The 14,789-nt window shown below is 37.8% G+C and overlaps 1 protein-coding gene across 1 annotated transcript in view; it reads right to left on the reverse strand.

Moving 5' to 3' along the window:
- The window catches only part of CDK19 (cyclin dependent kinase 19), a 128,597-nt gene that overhangs the window by 21,171 nt on the left and 92,637 nt on the right, over positions 1 to 14,789 (reverse strand). Inside the window, exon 6 of the mRNA XM_075747922.1 lies at positions 13,559 to 13,690. Within this exon, the coding sequence (XP_075604037.1) occupies positions 13,559 to 13,690 (132 nt within the window). The remainder of the gene's footprint in view (positions 1 to 13,558; positions 13,691 to 14,789) is intronic.

Genomic DNA, 14,789 nt, shown 5'->3' on the forward strand with positions numbered 1-14,789 from the left:
TCTATTCATTACTGCTGTATCTAGACTGACCTTTTTCTTTTAAAGAAGAAAAATCTACAATCATTGTTGACAGCAAAGCTGAACTGACAAACCTCCCTGATGTGACACAGGAAACTCCCAAATTCTGCTCCTCTTTCATGAGCTGAACGGTGTGAGAGCAGGACCACTGTGGCAAGTCATTCCCACTTCCTGATAGAGAGCACGCTTGAAACCCTTTGAGAATTCAGAAAGACAGACGTTGTACCAACTGGAAGTTACATCTGAATAAATGCTGGTAACTCCCCAGCTGGGTGGTGTATTTTCTATGGGATGGCATTACTGGACAAGTCATGCATGAGAATACTTTAATCAGTCATTATATTCTCTAGAAGTTCATAGTGCTGGGGTTCAACCCTTTAGATTTCTTGCCAGTACTCTCCAGCTTCAAAGAACTAATATAAAGTAACCCAAAATACTTAGGACAGAAAACGCAAAGCTTTAGTTTCCATAAGTGAAGATTAAACAGCTGGAAAAAGTCTTACAGCCATGCAGCTCAAGCAGGTCAGGGTCTTCCCTTTGTGAATCTAACTTATGTAACCTGATCTTGAGCACATCTTTGGCACATACTGAAACCATTCTCAAAGTTAATGATTTTCTGCCAAGTTTGGCTAGTCCTTTTTTTTTTAAATAACATTCATAATTTACAGTAATTATTTATCATGTGGCATTTTTTCTACCAGGAACACCTTGTTAAATTCTGGCAAGTTTAAACGGTTCATCAATACAAGCAGTCCTAATAGGTATTTATCTCCTACATTGTTCGTATTAATCAACCAAATACAAACTTCAGCTCTAACTATGGAAAAATGTGTCAATAATTAGCAATTTCTCTATCCAGTGCCATTTCATGTGTTTTCAGTTTGTGGTCTAAATCTCTAAAAGAGATTAATGATCATTCCATCTCTTCCAAATCTATTCCAAATAAGAAGTACTACCCCTCAGAAGTGGGCATTTGCAGGGGAAAAGCTAAACCACATAAGCAGTATTTTCTGAGTACAATGCGTTATCAGTCTAGTTCACATCATCTCCCTCTAGCATGAGAGGAATTTCTCATAACGCTGTATAACAATTATAAATAAAATTTCTTTTTAAAAGCAACCACCAAAAACAAGTGGCAAAAATGATCCAATAATTGGTTCTCTGCTGCCCCCTCCATTAACAACCAAGAGGGTGAGTTGTCTCATTGCTCCCAAGCCAAAGCTAAACTGAAAACTGGGACACAAAGGTCATACAAGGTTGCACTGGATACTAAATGTTTTCCCATCTGATGTCCCGGGAAGATCCTAATAAATTTACCAGAGTAACACAACCATTCCTGTAAGGATGGTTCTGTTTCCTACAGTCTCTTCCACTGTCATTAGGTTTCAGGAATGATCCATTTTAAAAGGTTTTTACTATTTCTTGGCATTTGGGTTGTGTTTGTTTTTTTTTAACTTTGCCCTCCAAGACATCTAAGATTCCTCACTTCCTCCAAGTTTATGCTGAACCTGAGTGCAAGCCAATTTTGCCCCCAGGCTCTGGAAAGAGGGGTGGGAGTGAAGGCCTTTGTAGCATACTCCTTTCCCTAAACTCGTCACCAAACAGCTTGCTCAGGTCCCATTCAAACCTATTCACCAGTGAAATATCCTTCCACTGTAACAGTATTTCTCAAGTACTACATTATTTTATAAAAAGGAAAAAAAAAAGCCTTTTAAAGATACTCACTTGTGGTTGGTAAACAGACTTTCCATACATATGTCTAGGAGCAGAGATTATTAGAATATTTGTATGGCTGTACATGTCCCAGTTTTAAAACCTGTGACTCTAATAGCTTTATAGGTCAGCTACTAAAGCTGAGAAAATCCTGCATGCCCTGCTCTACTTTAGCGCTGTAGCCAAGGAGCAAGTACAAAGGATGCTGACATAGCTGTTTTAATGATAGGGCTGATTAAGCAGACAAATGCTCATGTATTCTTTCCTTTCTATGGCACAATAATCTCACTTCTGTACTTGTTCCAATATTTTGGAAACATTCTTTAAGAATATTACGACCATTTAAGACAATAAGACAATTTATTGAGCAATAGCCTTGATTCTCAAAATGAAACATCTTTTCCCATGCATATTAACTAAAATGTTTTACTGAAGACAGGATAGAGTCCAAGAAGAAATACTTTATGTTTCTTAACTACATCCAAGAAAAAAAAAATACATAACCAAGCTCTTAGTCTCATATAATTCTTTAATAAAATTCTGTTAAAAGCAAGCAAGTCAAGAATTGCAAAACATCTGTTTAGCTGCAATCCATCTGAGGAATTCATCATTAATGAGGTTTGGTTTAGCAGCATCAGTACTTCAACCAACCTGCTTTTTTGTTCATTTGTTTTGAACACAAGGTCTACACTTTAGGACACGTCCAAATGCTGGTAAAGGAAGCAAACAGCGGAGGGACACCAGAATACAGCTTCTCTATGTCCACCAAGGTCTCATGCAAAAACCAGGGTAACCAAAAGCTAGTTAGCACCGCCTTAGCCCTAACAAGCTAACCCAGGTCAGCTGTAAGAGCTACAACATTTACACAACATTCACCAAAACTTTCAAATCAAGGTGAGGACAACAAATACACCAACAGACTGGAAACCTGAATAGGGGCTGCACAGGCAAACACATGCCTATTTTTTTCAAATAAATGTCAATTGGTCCAATGAAAAAAGTATAACTTCTGTATAAAAAAATCTTGCATCTCTTATGCTGAGCACAGCAGCGGTTTCTAAACTTATCTGGCATCTTTATAGACAGTGACCTAGAACATAGAGATACTATAGAAAAAGAGTTTATTAATTTTCACACTCGTTTTAAATACCTAGAAATTTGATTTAGAAGAATAATATACCTTTAAAGAGGAACCTCTCATTTCTTTGGTCCAAGAACGTTAACAGAACATACCTGTTGCTATCACACACACAGAGTAGGGAAAAGGTCTTCCCTTTTGTATGTGAAGGTCTCAATTGTTGTATGTTCCATTTAAACTTTAGTCTTTAGTCCGCAAAATAGAAAGTCAAGGCAAGAGTAGTTACTAGCCTTTTAAATGTAACACTTTCTATGAAGAACTGAGAAGGGGGTCAAATATTTACATGTGATGGGCTTGTCATGGGGAAGCAAAAAGTGGTGTCAGTGGGGTAACGGTCAGAAATTTGCTCTCACTCACTGGTAAATTAGGCAATGGTTACTGGTCTTTAACAAACAACATTTCATCAGAACTTGACTGAAGAACAGAAGTTTATACTGTAAAGCCACAAAAATTACTTTTCTGTAGGCAGAAAGAATACCCCTCAGTAGTCTGAAGGATGCTCGCAGCCAGCCAAATGCATATCTAAGAGCAGTGTTTTATTTCAAGAGTGCATAAGCTCCTGTGCCATGATACAGAGTCAAGATAATTCAAAACTTTTAAAGGCAAAACCATATTAATTCAAATTAGTGATGAAATCTATTATCCTCACATTTTTTTTTTTAACCTGTATGCCTCCATCCTAGCCTTTTAAATTAAGCTGTCCTCTTTTCATGTTTGTACTAAGAATTTAATGCATTTCAATTACTACAACCTTAAAAATTTTGAAGCATCTTGACTGAAATTCTGAGTTCACTGAAATCAACTGTAATTTTCTACAGAGCTTTAGTGGGCCAGGACTTCTTCATTCTCTCTAAATGGAGTTATTTTATATTGTCAAAATATTTATTTTCCCACTTAAATTTCTATTCCTCAGTATATCAGTACGGATCATACGATTTCAGACTTCTGCTGTGCATTAGACACATTATCTAGATTGCAACATTACACTTAAATTACTGTGGTAAGATTGACAACACAGGTACAATAGATTTAATATGGGGAATGGCAGTAGGACCAGAGGCCCTAAGCAGTCCTCTCATGCAACAAAAATATGATTGCAAACAACGAAACCGTGTTAAAGAACTTAGATCATTAATCTACAGAACTTCACATCCAAAAATTTAGAAATTCCAGGTTTATAGTTCTATATGCAACCTTGTATTTTCCTTGTGCAGACTATTTACTGAAGATGACAGGAATCCTCAAGGCAGGGAAAATGCAATCTTACCAAAAATTGTACCATAGACCATGACAATTCAACTTTTACCAACATCAGTAGCTCGAGAATTGAAATTTTACCAATATTATACTGCTTTTGTAAGGATTTTCAGTGCCTGTCTTCCCAAATGCTCCCGTCCAGGCTCCCAAATCCTATATACCACATTTTTTTTCATCAGCAATTCTTTAACTCTTCAGTTGTGTCTCCAAGACCACTACTGTATCAACTACAGATGAACTACATTAGCTAGCAGTAGAGCAGGCTAACATCCCTGAGAGACAGCACAGAGCGATGGTTGCATGAATGCAGAATAGAGTGATGGTTGCATCTTCTTTCTCCTCTTCTCTCCTTTCAGTTCTTCCAGAAACTGGGGTGGGCTCCAGCCTCAGGGCAGGGAATTAGGTCACTGGCATAAGTGCGGGGTTCTGGCAAGGAAAGTGTGTTACAGCCTCGTTTTCTCCCTTAATCCTAAGCTTTCAGATTTGTCAGAGATGGCAGAGGGTTATTACTTTTATGCCAACTCCAGTATCTCCAAGATGTAGTAGAGAATGTACTGCTACTTTTGTTCCAGCAACAGCAGTGCTTATACCTCAGAGGGTCCAAGAGGTACTCTGGCAGGCTGCCAAAGCTTTTCACAGAAACAAAAGTAAAAAAGAAAAATGTTCTTTCAGTGACAACTCATCAAAAGCACAAGGAATGTAATGAGTGACACAAAAGGCAGCTTTGTAGCCTCAGGGCTACTTCCCCCTACCAAATATCAAACAACTGCGGCAAGTAAAGGAAGCGTGAAAGCTTTTCACTGCAAAGGTCACAAGTCTCTCTTACGCTGCAAAGTATTAGGCAGGTCTAATACAGAAATTGTTACCATTTCCTCCTGTAACGATGAAAGAATTAAGAACTGACAAGATATGCCATTGTTTGGTAAAATAGTATTTACGAAGCTTTTCAGGGAACATCCACAGCTTTGCATTTGCAAAATTTTCATATGAAAAAAATGATTGCTGGGATCACCTGATCATAGGACTGGAAAGCCAGGAACTCCTGATTCCTAACTATGGTGCTTTAGCATTAATTTCCACCCCCTCTCCATTTTTTCCCTATCTTATTCCATTGTTGCAGGTAAGTGTCCAATACCATATAACCTATATTGTACTAATAGCACACTATATTAGAAATTGTTGCCATTTTCTGTGCTCTTCTGAACTGCAGCAAATGAGAACAGCACATATTCATTGAAAGGGAAACACACTTTTTTTTTTTCTTCTGATTAAATGCAGAATATTTTAACAAACCAGCTTTTCTGTACACAGCGCAGCTCTTTGGAGGTTAACTCCATGCTAAATGAAGAGGGACAGTGAGTTTATAATCTGTTGTGTGCTCTCACTTGGCTTGTGTCATTAACTGTTACAACTTTTTACTAGGTCCAACATGTCAACACTTTCAGAGCTAACGTAAGGTGAGCAAAAGGCCTGCTATCTGGTAGATCGAGTTATAACAAGGAACATGTGTGAAGAGTACTTTCCTGGCCTGTTCCAACCCACAAGCCATGACGGTCTTTTCTGGGAGTTATTAAAGCTTTTGATGTCTACCTTATTTCAGTCAACAGAGAGGAATGCACATGAAATCTTGCCTCTTAGCACAGTCAGAGCAGCTTATTTGTCCTTCTAAACAGAGTGCTTCACAGTACCTTAACATTCCTGTTACAAAGGGGTTCAGCCTTACGGCTATTTCTAATAAGGCACTGACAACACCTCTGACATAACTATAAGCAACTCCATTGGATAAGCAATGAAATAAACTGCTGTGAAATGTATTTCTGCTGTCAGTCACAGCTACTGCCAAGAAGTCTACTTGTGAAGCAACCCCACCTGTCCTGAGAACAAGTCATTCTACTCAATCAGTGCTGTAGTGTTGAAAGTTTCAGTTGATATTGCTGAAATAATTGTGCCTGAAGATCAAACTGATGGATTAGCTAAAAAAAAAAAAAAAAAAAAAAAAAAAATTCCTCTGCACCAGAAGTATGCATCTTGTTATGATAGTAGGTACTTGGTTTTCAGCCAAAATCAACTTTGGTGAGGGAACTTTTCAGATACGGTAGTAAACACAGTACATTAAAAGTCTTCATTACTGCACTAGTTACTAGGGTAAAATGTTTATGGAACCAGGTTTTACAACAGACAACCTTTTGGATCTTTACATGGCAACCTCATGTTTCATTTAAGAAAATGAAATCAGCCTTTAGTCCATTGCTTTGTAAAGAAAGCCTTAAAAATAAAATCAAATCAAACATCTTTGAGATGCAAGTTCAGCTCTGCACCAAACCATCCATCTGCTCATATATGAAAGGAACAACGTACTTGCAGTATATCCCAAAAAATCACAATGTAGCCCAATGGACATGTACAGAATGGAATTGAGTATGAAGAAAAAGTGAGCAAAATGCACCTCCTAACCCTCCGCAAATGCTGAGTCTTGCTTTCTCATGTCATCATTCATGTTCCATTTCCACATTAGGATCCATTCTATGACAGACATTGCAAGAACTCCTGCCTTACTTCCTTAAATCTTTTTTTAACTGAGCTCACGGCATAGGTTGCTCGGGAAGGTTAGATAGGTTTGCCTGGTAAAGGGCAAAGTCAGTGAGATACAAGGGAAGAAAAAGCTTGCTCATATAAGAGGCGCTATGGTTATTAACAATTGAGAACAACATGAAGCTGATACTCTGAGGGGAAAAATAATTAAGAGGAAAAAGAAATGAACTGAGACTATTACCAGCAGGGAGGGGTTTTTGGCCCACAAATCACTGACGATTTTTGATGTACACAGGACTAAGCATAGATGGGCTTTTGATGGCACCACTTGCTCAAAAGTGGTTTTTAATCACAGATCTATTACTATAGAGGATATTCTGTCTTCTGAGTATTTTTATGCTATTTTATTTTTCCTGCTCTAAAATGATCCATGCACAGTTAAGTCATACCAATCATCACGCAATAGTAAATCTGCCCAAATACTGAATAAAAAGGCAAAAGCACCTGGTTCTTCATAAGTTTTGCAAAAGAGAATCATGAACACATGAAAAAGTATTGGGTGACCACAGGTGGAAGTTTACAGGTTAATTTGCACAGCGATCTAAATCAGGACAATCAGCAGATTTTAGTTGTGATTGAAGATCCAGTGGTTTGGGGGTTTTTTCCCCCCACTTTTTTTTAATGTCCATTATGTGTATATTTCTCAAGCGAACTGCAGATGCTAAGTGACATCCCAGGTTCTTGGACAAATTAATCCATTCACTGAATTAACAAAAATAATTCATAACACACTTGTACTGCAGCTCCCTATTGTCATTAACTGATTTTATCTTCAGGACAATACCATTAGGTAGCATCCCCACTTTATACATAATGAAACAACACATGGGATGGATTAAATCACATGCTGTAAGCTACATACAACACTTGGGACTGAATCAGTATTTAAATCGAAGTCTCCTGAGACCAGCTGACTGTCCAAAGAGATGGAACTTTACTGCCTGCCCCACATTAGAGTACCTCCATTGGTTTTACAACAGCAGAGACAAGTCTGACCCACTGCACTGTTCTCGTCCTCCTGACTAGTAAGGTAGTACACACTCAGACACACCTCTTGGACTCTTCAGAGTTGACAATGGTTGCCTGCTTTACCAGCTCAGTTCCAGACATCAACATATTTGAGAAGCAAGAGCAACAGAGCAGTGAGAAGAAGGCAGGAACTAGTATGCTAGATCTCAAAACAGTTAATGTGTTGAAGTGTGTAACAAACCTGTGGACGATATTCCTAGAGTTGCTGTCAGCATCTCAAGCTTCCTGAAATACTTATTAATGTAGCTTTAAAATGTTCTATTAAGTGACCTAATAATCCTTTATAAAACTTAGTATTTCTTAGGTGATTGCAGTGATAAGATTGTGGAGTGTAGTGAACGCCTTTTTTTTTTTTTTTTTAAGAAGAAACTTCAATAATATTAGACATCACTGTCAAACAAGAGGAAAAAACAGCAGTAAATCATCCAGCACCTGCAATAACTAGATAAGAGAGCAACAATTAATCTTTGGTATTAAAATATTTTGCCTCTCAGAAAAAGCATGAGAACAACTGTGATAATCAAAATGAAGAAAGTTTAGCACATGCCAGAATAAGTTTACCACAAAATATCATCTGAATCCAATTACTTCCCATGTCGTATAACATTGCCCAGGGCATGAACAAGGCTCCCTTCCTGGTGTAGCCCAAGTTTTTCTTTTCAGAGTGCATAAATGAACCTTTTCCAAACTTCTCTACTTTTCTAGTTTTTCCACAACGCCCTCCCCTCAAATCACCACCTCTCACAAACAGGAACGTGGATCCCTATGCAGCAAACAGAAGCTGACTGACTATAGATTTGCTCTTCTTAATTCTCTCTCACAGATGTTTAAAAGCAGTCCCCATACTCCCATGGCTTCACAGACGGGAACCTCCCCTGTACTTTTTTCCTGAAGACTTTTCAATCTTCTGGTTGGCCCCATTTGTAATGTCTGGTTTACCAGATTTTCCAGATAGGTCTTATTTTTCCTCCCTCCCCCCAACCCTACCAGAACAGGAGACCAGAAAAGCTTTAGGCATCGGTCCAAGATTTCCAGAGGCCCCACAGCCCGGCCAGCGTGCCAACAATCTGCGCGCACAGTAAGGACATCTGATGCACTCGGAACGTGTGGGACTCACTGCATAGGCAATATCGAACACATATGCACATATTTCCATCCTAAATCCTACATAATACACCCCAGATACCTCCCTCTCTTTTTTCCCCTGCATAAAGTCGAACGGAGTTGTTGAAACTCTGACGGATCCCAGCATTCATCATAAATTCATTCCCTCTGATATACCTAATATTTTCCTGTGACATTTGCTTTCAAAGGCATTTTGGTATCTGCTTATACCTTTCACACATTTCCAGCTTCCATAACCATATGTTAGTCTGGAAATAGAATGAGGTGACAGTGCACTGCCCAAGCTTTGAATTACAGTTTCTCTATACCTCAGTCTTGTTCGGGCTGGTAAATGCAGTTGCCACATGGCCATTTCTGACATTCCTGCTGACTTACAATCTCAATAAGTGAGGAAAGGTAACTAAGCAATAGAGATTTCTTGGGTTCTCTGATTTATTTTTTTGCAATAAATAATCCCATCGTTTTTCAGAGCAGGGCAGTGGTTTAGTATTGCTTACAGGGGGGTTGAATGATCACTCTAAAGAACTCCTTTGCCAACAAAATCCAAACCATCTAAAACACTATAAGCCATCTGATGCCATTTATCAAATATACTATTTCTTTAATTAAGGCAAGTGGTAAAGAGAAGTAAGATAACATGTTCTTGTTTGATAGCACTGCTAACTATACAAGCTGCAACTCAATAAAACCCAAGCCTTGCTTATGCTATTTCCTTGATATTATGGTACAAGATGCCCCAGAATGAATCATGGTAGAGACTGGCACATGCTTTCTTAAAAACCTGGGATGAAAAAGAGTTCTTACTACTTACTTTACTTACTAAAACATTCTCTTCTATTTTGATGTCCCCAGAATGATAAAAGAAAATCTGATTAACATCTCCTTTGAAGCTGAAAACCAGCTTACACCTTTTCCTTCAGTTTGCCACAGTAATTTCCTTTACTTTCCTTAAAATTGTAGTGCAGAAGTCTTTGCCCATCAATGAAAGGAGCACTGTACCTTGGTACTTACTTTAACCTTTTTTCTTTAGTATTTTGAGTATAAAGACATTTTCTGCTGTGCTGGAGACTTTCTAAAAGTTCAGTAATTTTATTAACGTTTCCACGATTGCAAGCATTTTACATTTTCGCAGTTACTTGGTTTCACCTGTAGCTTATTCAAGTTACTTTTTTACTTCTTTGCTAGAGTATATAGTATCTGATGAACACATGAGAACAGATTCTGCTTTTAAATTATGGTGCTGGAAACACAGACCAACTTCCACAGGCTACAATAAATTTAGTACAGATTTATATTGTGGTAAGAGCACAGAAAGTGACCTTTGGCTTCTACAGCACCATTTTCCCCATTTGCATTCATCTGGTAAGTTAGTTGCTTGTAACTATGGTAGCAGATTATATAGGAAACTTTTTAACAAGTAGGGCTTAGATTATAAATGTTCACAGTTCAGAAAACTAAATATTATTCCCCATGAAACTCTAACATGGGCTTTTTACAATCCTTTTAACATGCAGAAAGCAAAAGCTATTTCTGGTTTTCAGCAACAGTATTTTCCTGACTCCTGTATCTTCTTAAAACATGATGTTATATATGTGATGAACAACTACTTGTTCTACAAGCAAATAAATTAAAAGTAGAATATTTCATTACTATGAAGGAACAAATTAAATAAAGGGGAAAGTGTCACTGGAAAATTACCTCTAAAATAATGAAATATGCTTATATATTGTTTTATGTAATACATAGTTCTTTCTAAACAGACTGTATTTAGTCCAATTGTTCCCCAAAGTTAAACCCACAAAATTTAACTAAGATCAGGTCCAGAAAACAAAGACAAAAACCTGAGACAAAAGTAAAATTCTAATTTCATTCTTTGATCATGTATGACAATTACTTACATGCAATCAAGCATACCTAAAAGTTTTATTACAAGAAAAACAAAACCAAATTGGACACTAGAATAGACAGTATCCAGGATATTACAGATATGCTGCTAATAATTAACATTATATGTGAAGCTAAGGAACAGAGTATTAGATACAGAATACAGAAATATATTTAAAATACAATAAAATCAAGACCAAGCCAGTAAAAACCGAACCACACACGTGAATTATGTAGCAACTGTTGGGCAATGTTCAGTGTGTTGCAGTAGAGAACTGATGACAATGCATTCCTAGTAAATTCAAACAAAAATATTTCTCACAATGACAGAACTGGAAGAGAATCGACTAAAGCTGGCATGACATTGCTTTTAGCCTGATATTACTGATATTTACTAATTAGACAAAACTATGTATTATATAAAAGGCATAAGAAAATAGCTACGGAAAATAAGCAGCTATATGAAATAGCCTGTCATTTCCTTTTTCATAAATTGCTGTAGCTAATCACCTTTCTTCTGAATTATTATTTCCAACTGAAGAGCAGTTAAATGAGAATCTTTTTTTTTTGCTAAAAAGCGACACATTAAGGCTCCTGAGAATTATGTAATATTAAGAGATGTTAAAATTCTATTTCTTACACAGAGATTTAAGAGAGCTTTAAGAGTTGCATCCTTTGCCAAACACATTAGCATTCAAGTTAAACTCTCACTAGCGTGCTTAGCTCATTAAGATTGCCTTTTTTTAAGTGCACATAATGCTAGAAGCAAAACACAAGTCTGGGCTCAAACTGCATGAACATCACCGCTGTCATTTTGTTACCCACTTCTTCCCTTTGCCTTAAAGCTGCACACAGATCACCTCTGGGTACCTTTATTCTTTTCTTTCCAGTCATGTGCTCCTCTAATCCTTCAGTCAGCCTACAAATCTCACCTTGCAACTTTCCTTGTTTTCATTTCCATATTTTTTACTTTGTTTTTTGAGTGCCCTCAGCACTTGCACTGCACACCCGGTACTGTATGACCCGTTCACACCCCTCCTAGGGATTCACTGGTATGCGAAATAAAAGCCTCAGAAAAAATAAACTACTAGCAAAACCAGATCTCTCTGAAGTATCATCATCCTCTAAAGTTTGATAGGGACTCCTTGTCTGTGTTTTAGTATAGAATACAGATCCCTCAGGGCAAGAGCCAAGTAATTTATGGCATAATTAAAAAACCAGCAGCATTATACTAATTCATTCTTCAAAGAGGTATCCTGAAATAATGATACATGTCACTTACCTAAATCTGCAAACAATATGCTATCTATCAAAAATATGTAACTGTCAGTTATGGTAACTTCCCAGTACCACACACGCAGGTCACTCAGTAATCTGGTCGACTTGCATCCATGTTTCACAAAATCAACATAGTCAGGGCAGTTTAAGCATCCAATTTACAGGTGTGACGTGGTTTAGCCAGAACCAGGACAAGGTGTTTAAGGAAATCCTGTTGGTATTTTCTTTAAACACTTCTAGTAACTGTTTTCACCCACTACAGGGTGCAGCAAACAGAGACTTTAGAAGTTAGCATCCCAGTTTGCATGGTGGCAGATGCAAAGCAGACCCTAAGAGTCTGCTTCAGGCAACGTGGGATTGTGCCACAACTATGGGGGTGGGGGCTCTGCAAGGCTCCATCCCCAGCACCCACTGGAGAAGATACCCTGTGAAATCAGAGGCCTCAACCGAGACAGAGCACCAGAGGGAGGGTGCTGCCACCCAGGACTTGGGCTGCAGGGTGACACTGGCCTCACAGTGGGAGATACAGGCTGGCTGGGGCACAGAATCACCGGCAAAAGGAGCTGTGGGAGGAGGTAACAGGCTCTGTAGCATCATGGAGAATAAACAGGACACTAACAGGGTCACCTCAGGGACCTTGCAAAGGTTTCTGGAGGATATTGGGGTAAATGTCTTTGTACAAATACTACATGTGTCATTTTTCAGATCTGCTACTCAGGAAAAAAGGAAGAAACTGGTTGGGGATAAACAATAGCAGCCTTGGCTGGAACAACCATGAAACGGCAGAGTAGTGAAGGCAAGCAGCAGAACACGGTGTTTTGTAACTCTCTGAACAAAGGCCCACACAGCATCTCGGAAAACTTCTATAACAGAAAAAGCCACATATAGGAACAATTTAATCCTGTTAACAGAGGAACACAATCATTCAGACAGGATACCTCCTGTGCATCTCAGTACTTTTATTCTCTACGCAGCTAGGCACCGAGGCTGATTGTGCTTATGGACCTTACTAAGGGGGAAGGAAGACAAGAGCCTGGCCACCAGCATTTCCTGAACATGGAGTTCCATGAGTCGTCAGGAGTGAATGATCTGCAGATTGTGCACAGTGCAGGAGACTGCCCTTCTCCAGCCACACACTTCATAGAAGCATCTGGGCATGAAGTGCCCTAGAAGAACGCCACTTTAACAGCCACAGCTCTCTCCCTTTTGAAGGTTTACAAGATCACAAGGTTTCTGAGCCCGTATCAGAAAGCCATAAAAAACAATGCAAAGAATATTTTTAAACATACCAAAACAAACAACACATTTTGAATATGTCTAACATTAACCTTAACTCATATTGAAAAAAAAAAAAGCATAGTCCTCAAAGTTTCAATCTGGATTAATCTTTTATGGATTGGATCAGACTCTATATGCTGCTACTTCAGGAAAAAAACTAGCTGGTGAGCTGATCATCATATCTACTATAAGGCTACCCTCCTTTAAAAAACTTAAAGGTAAACCCATTTCTTGCACAGAACTTACCAATAGCCTTTGTGTAATGTCTGGCTCCAAGTAACAGCTCTGGAGCTCTGTACCAGAATGTCACCACAACTGGATCCAAGTCTGCCAATGGCTTCAAAGGTGAGTTGAACAATCTTGCAAAACCCATATCAGCTGGGGAGAGAAAAAAATTAGGAAAAGAACATTTAAAATTTTAATACAAATAAATCAGAATTTAACAGTGTTGCCAAAAAGCAATTATAACAAAAGCTCAAAATCATTAAAACTTACAAATCAAAGCTTTTAAGAAAGCAACACATTACTCATAATGATACTGGGCTGAATTTATCTAAGGCTAAATTCCATTTCCTTCATTTATAAGACTATGAAGGATGACATTTGACTTTTGAGTGTTTTCATCATGGTATTGTAAAACTTCACATAACAGACACCTGTTTATTTAAATAGAACTGTAATGGAAACCTGGTTAACTTAAGAAATAGTAGCAGGTCTCTAATGTACATTTTATCTTTTATTTTTATATATGTTTACAAAACTGTGAGCCCTTGTGACTGCTATATATTTACCCAAAGTGCAAAACCAAAACAACTGCAGTGTAGATTGTTTTGCACTATTTTTCAAAATATGCCTCCTACTTCATTTGGAGGAATGAACTCCAGAATCAGGAAAAAGTTTTTACCTGGGAATTAATGAAATTAGTGAGTGTACAGTGTTACAGAAGTGTATTTTATATAAAAGCAATGCTTACATTTAACTCATCAATTCTCTCTAGAAACAATCTTGTAAGTAACATTAAGAAATGCTAGATGGGAAAGTACAAAATTTGGGTGGATATTCAAAACCACACACTTTAATCCAAGTCTGAAATTTATCTTTCACACAACTTCACCTAAATCTTTTTGCTTGCAAAGTTATGAAATGCCAAGTATAATTTTCTTGCAGTTTCCCAAACTAATACAAGCATATGAATCAAAAATGGTTAGCTGAACATTTTCAAATACAACAAAAATCAATGAATAGAAAAGAGGTTCCAGTATATTACTTCTTTCTTGATGATTGCCACACATTTTATTAAAAAAAGTATATATCCACATGACTAAGGCTTATGATCTGCGCAGGTAATTGGATTTTGAATAAAAACCACCACAGTTACATGTGTTTCCCACCTTGACGCCTTTTGCATAGCAAACCTTTGGACCGCTACAAACATTTGCATTGATGTTATTGATAGAAAAATAATTAAGAACAAATA

This window comes from Balearica regulorum, chromosome 3 (assembly GCF_011004875.1).
Source record: "Balearica regulorum gibbericeps isolate bBalReg1 chromosome 3, bBalReg1.pri, whole genome shotgun sequence".
Lineage (NCBI taxonomy): Eukaryota > Metazoa > Chordata > Aves > Gruiformes > Gruidae > Balearica > Balearica regulorum.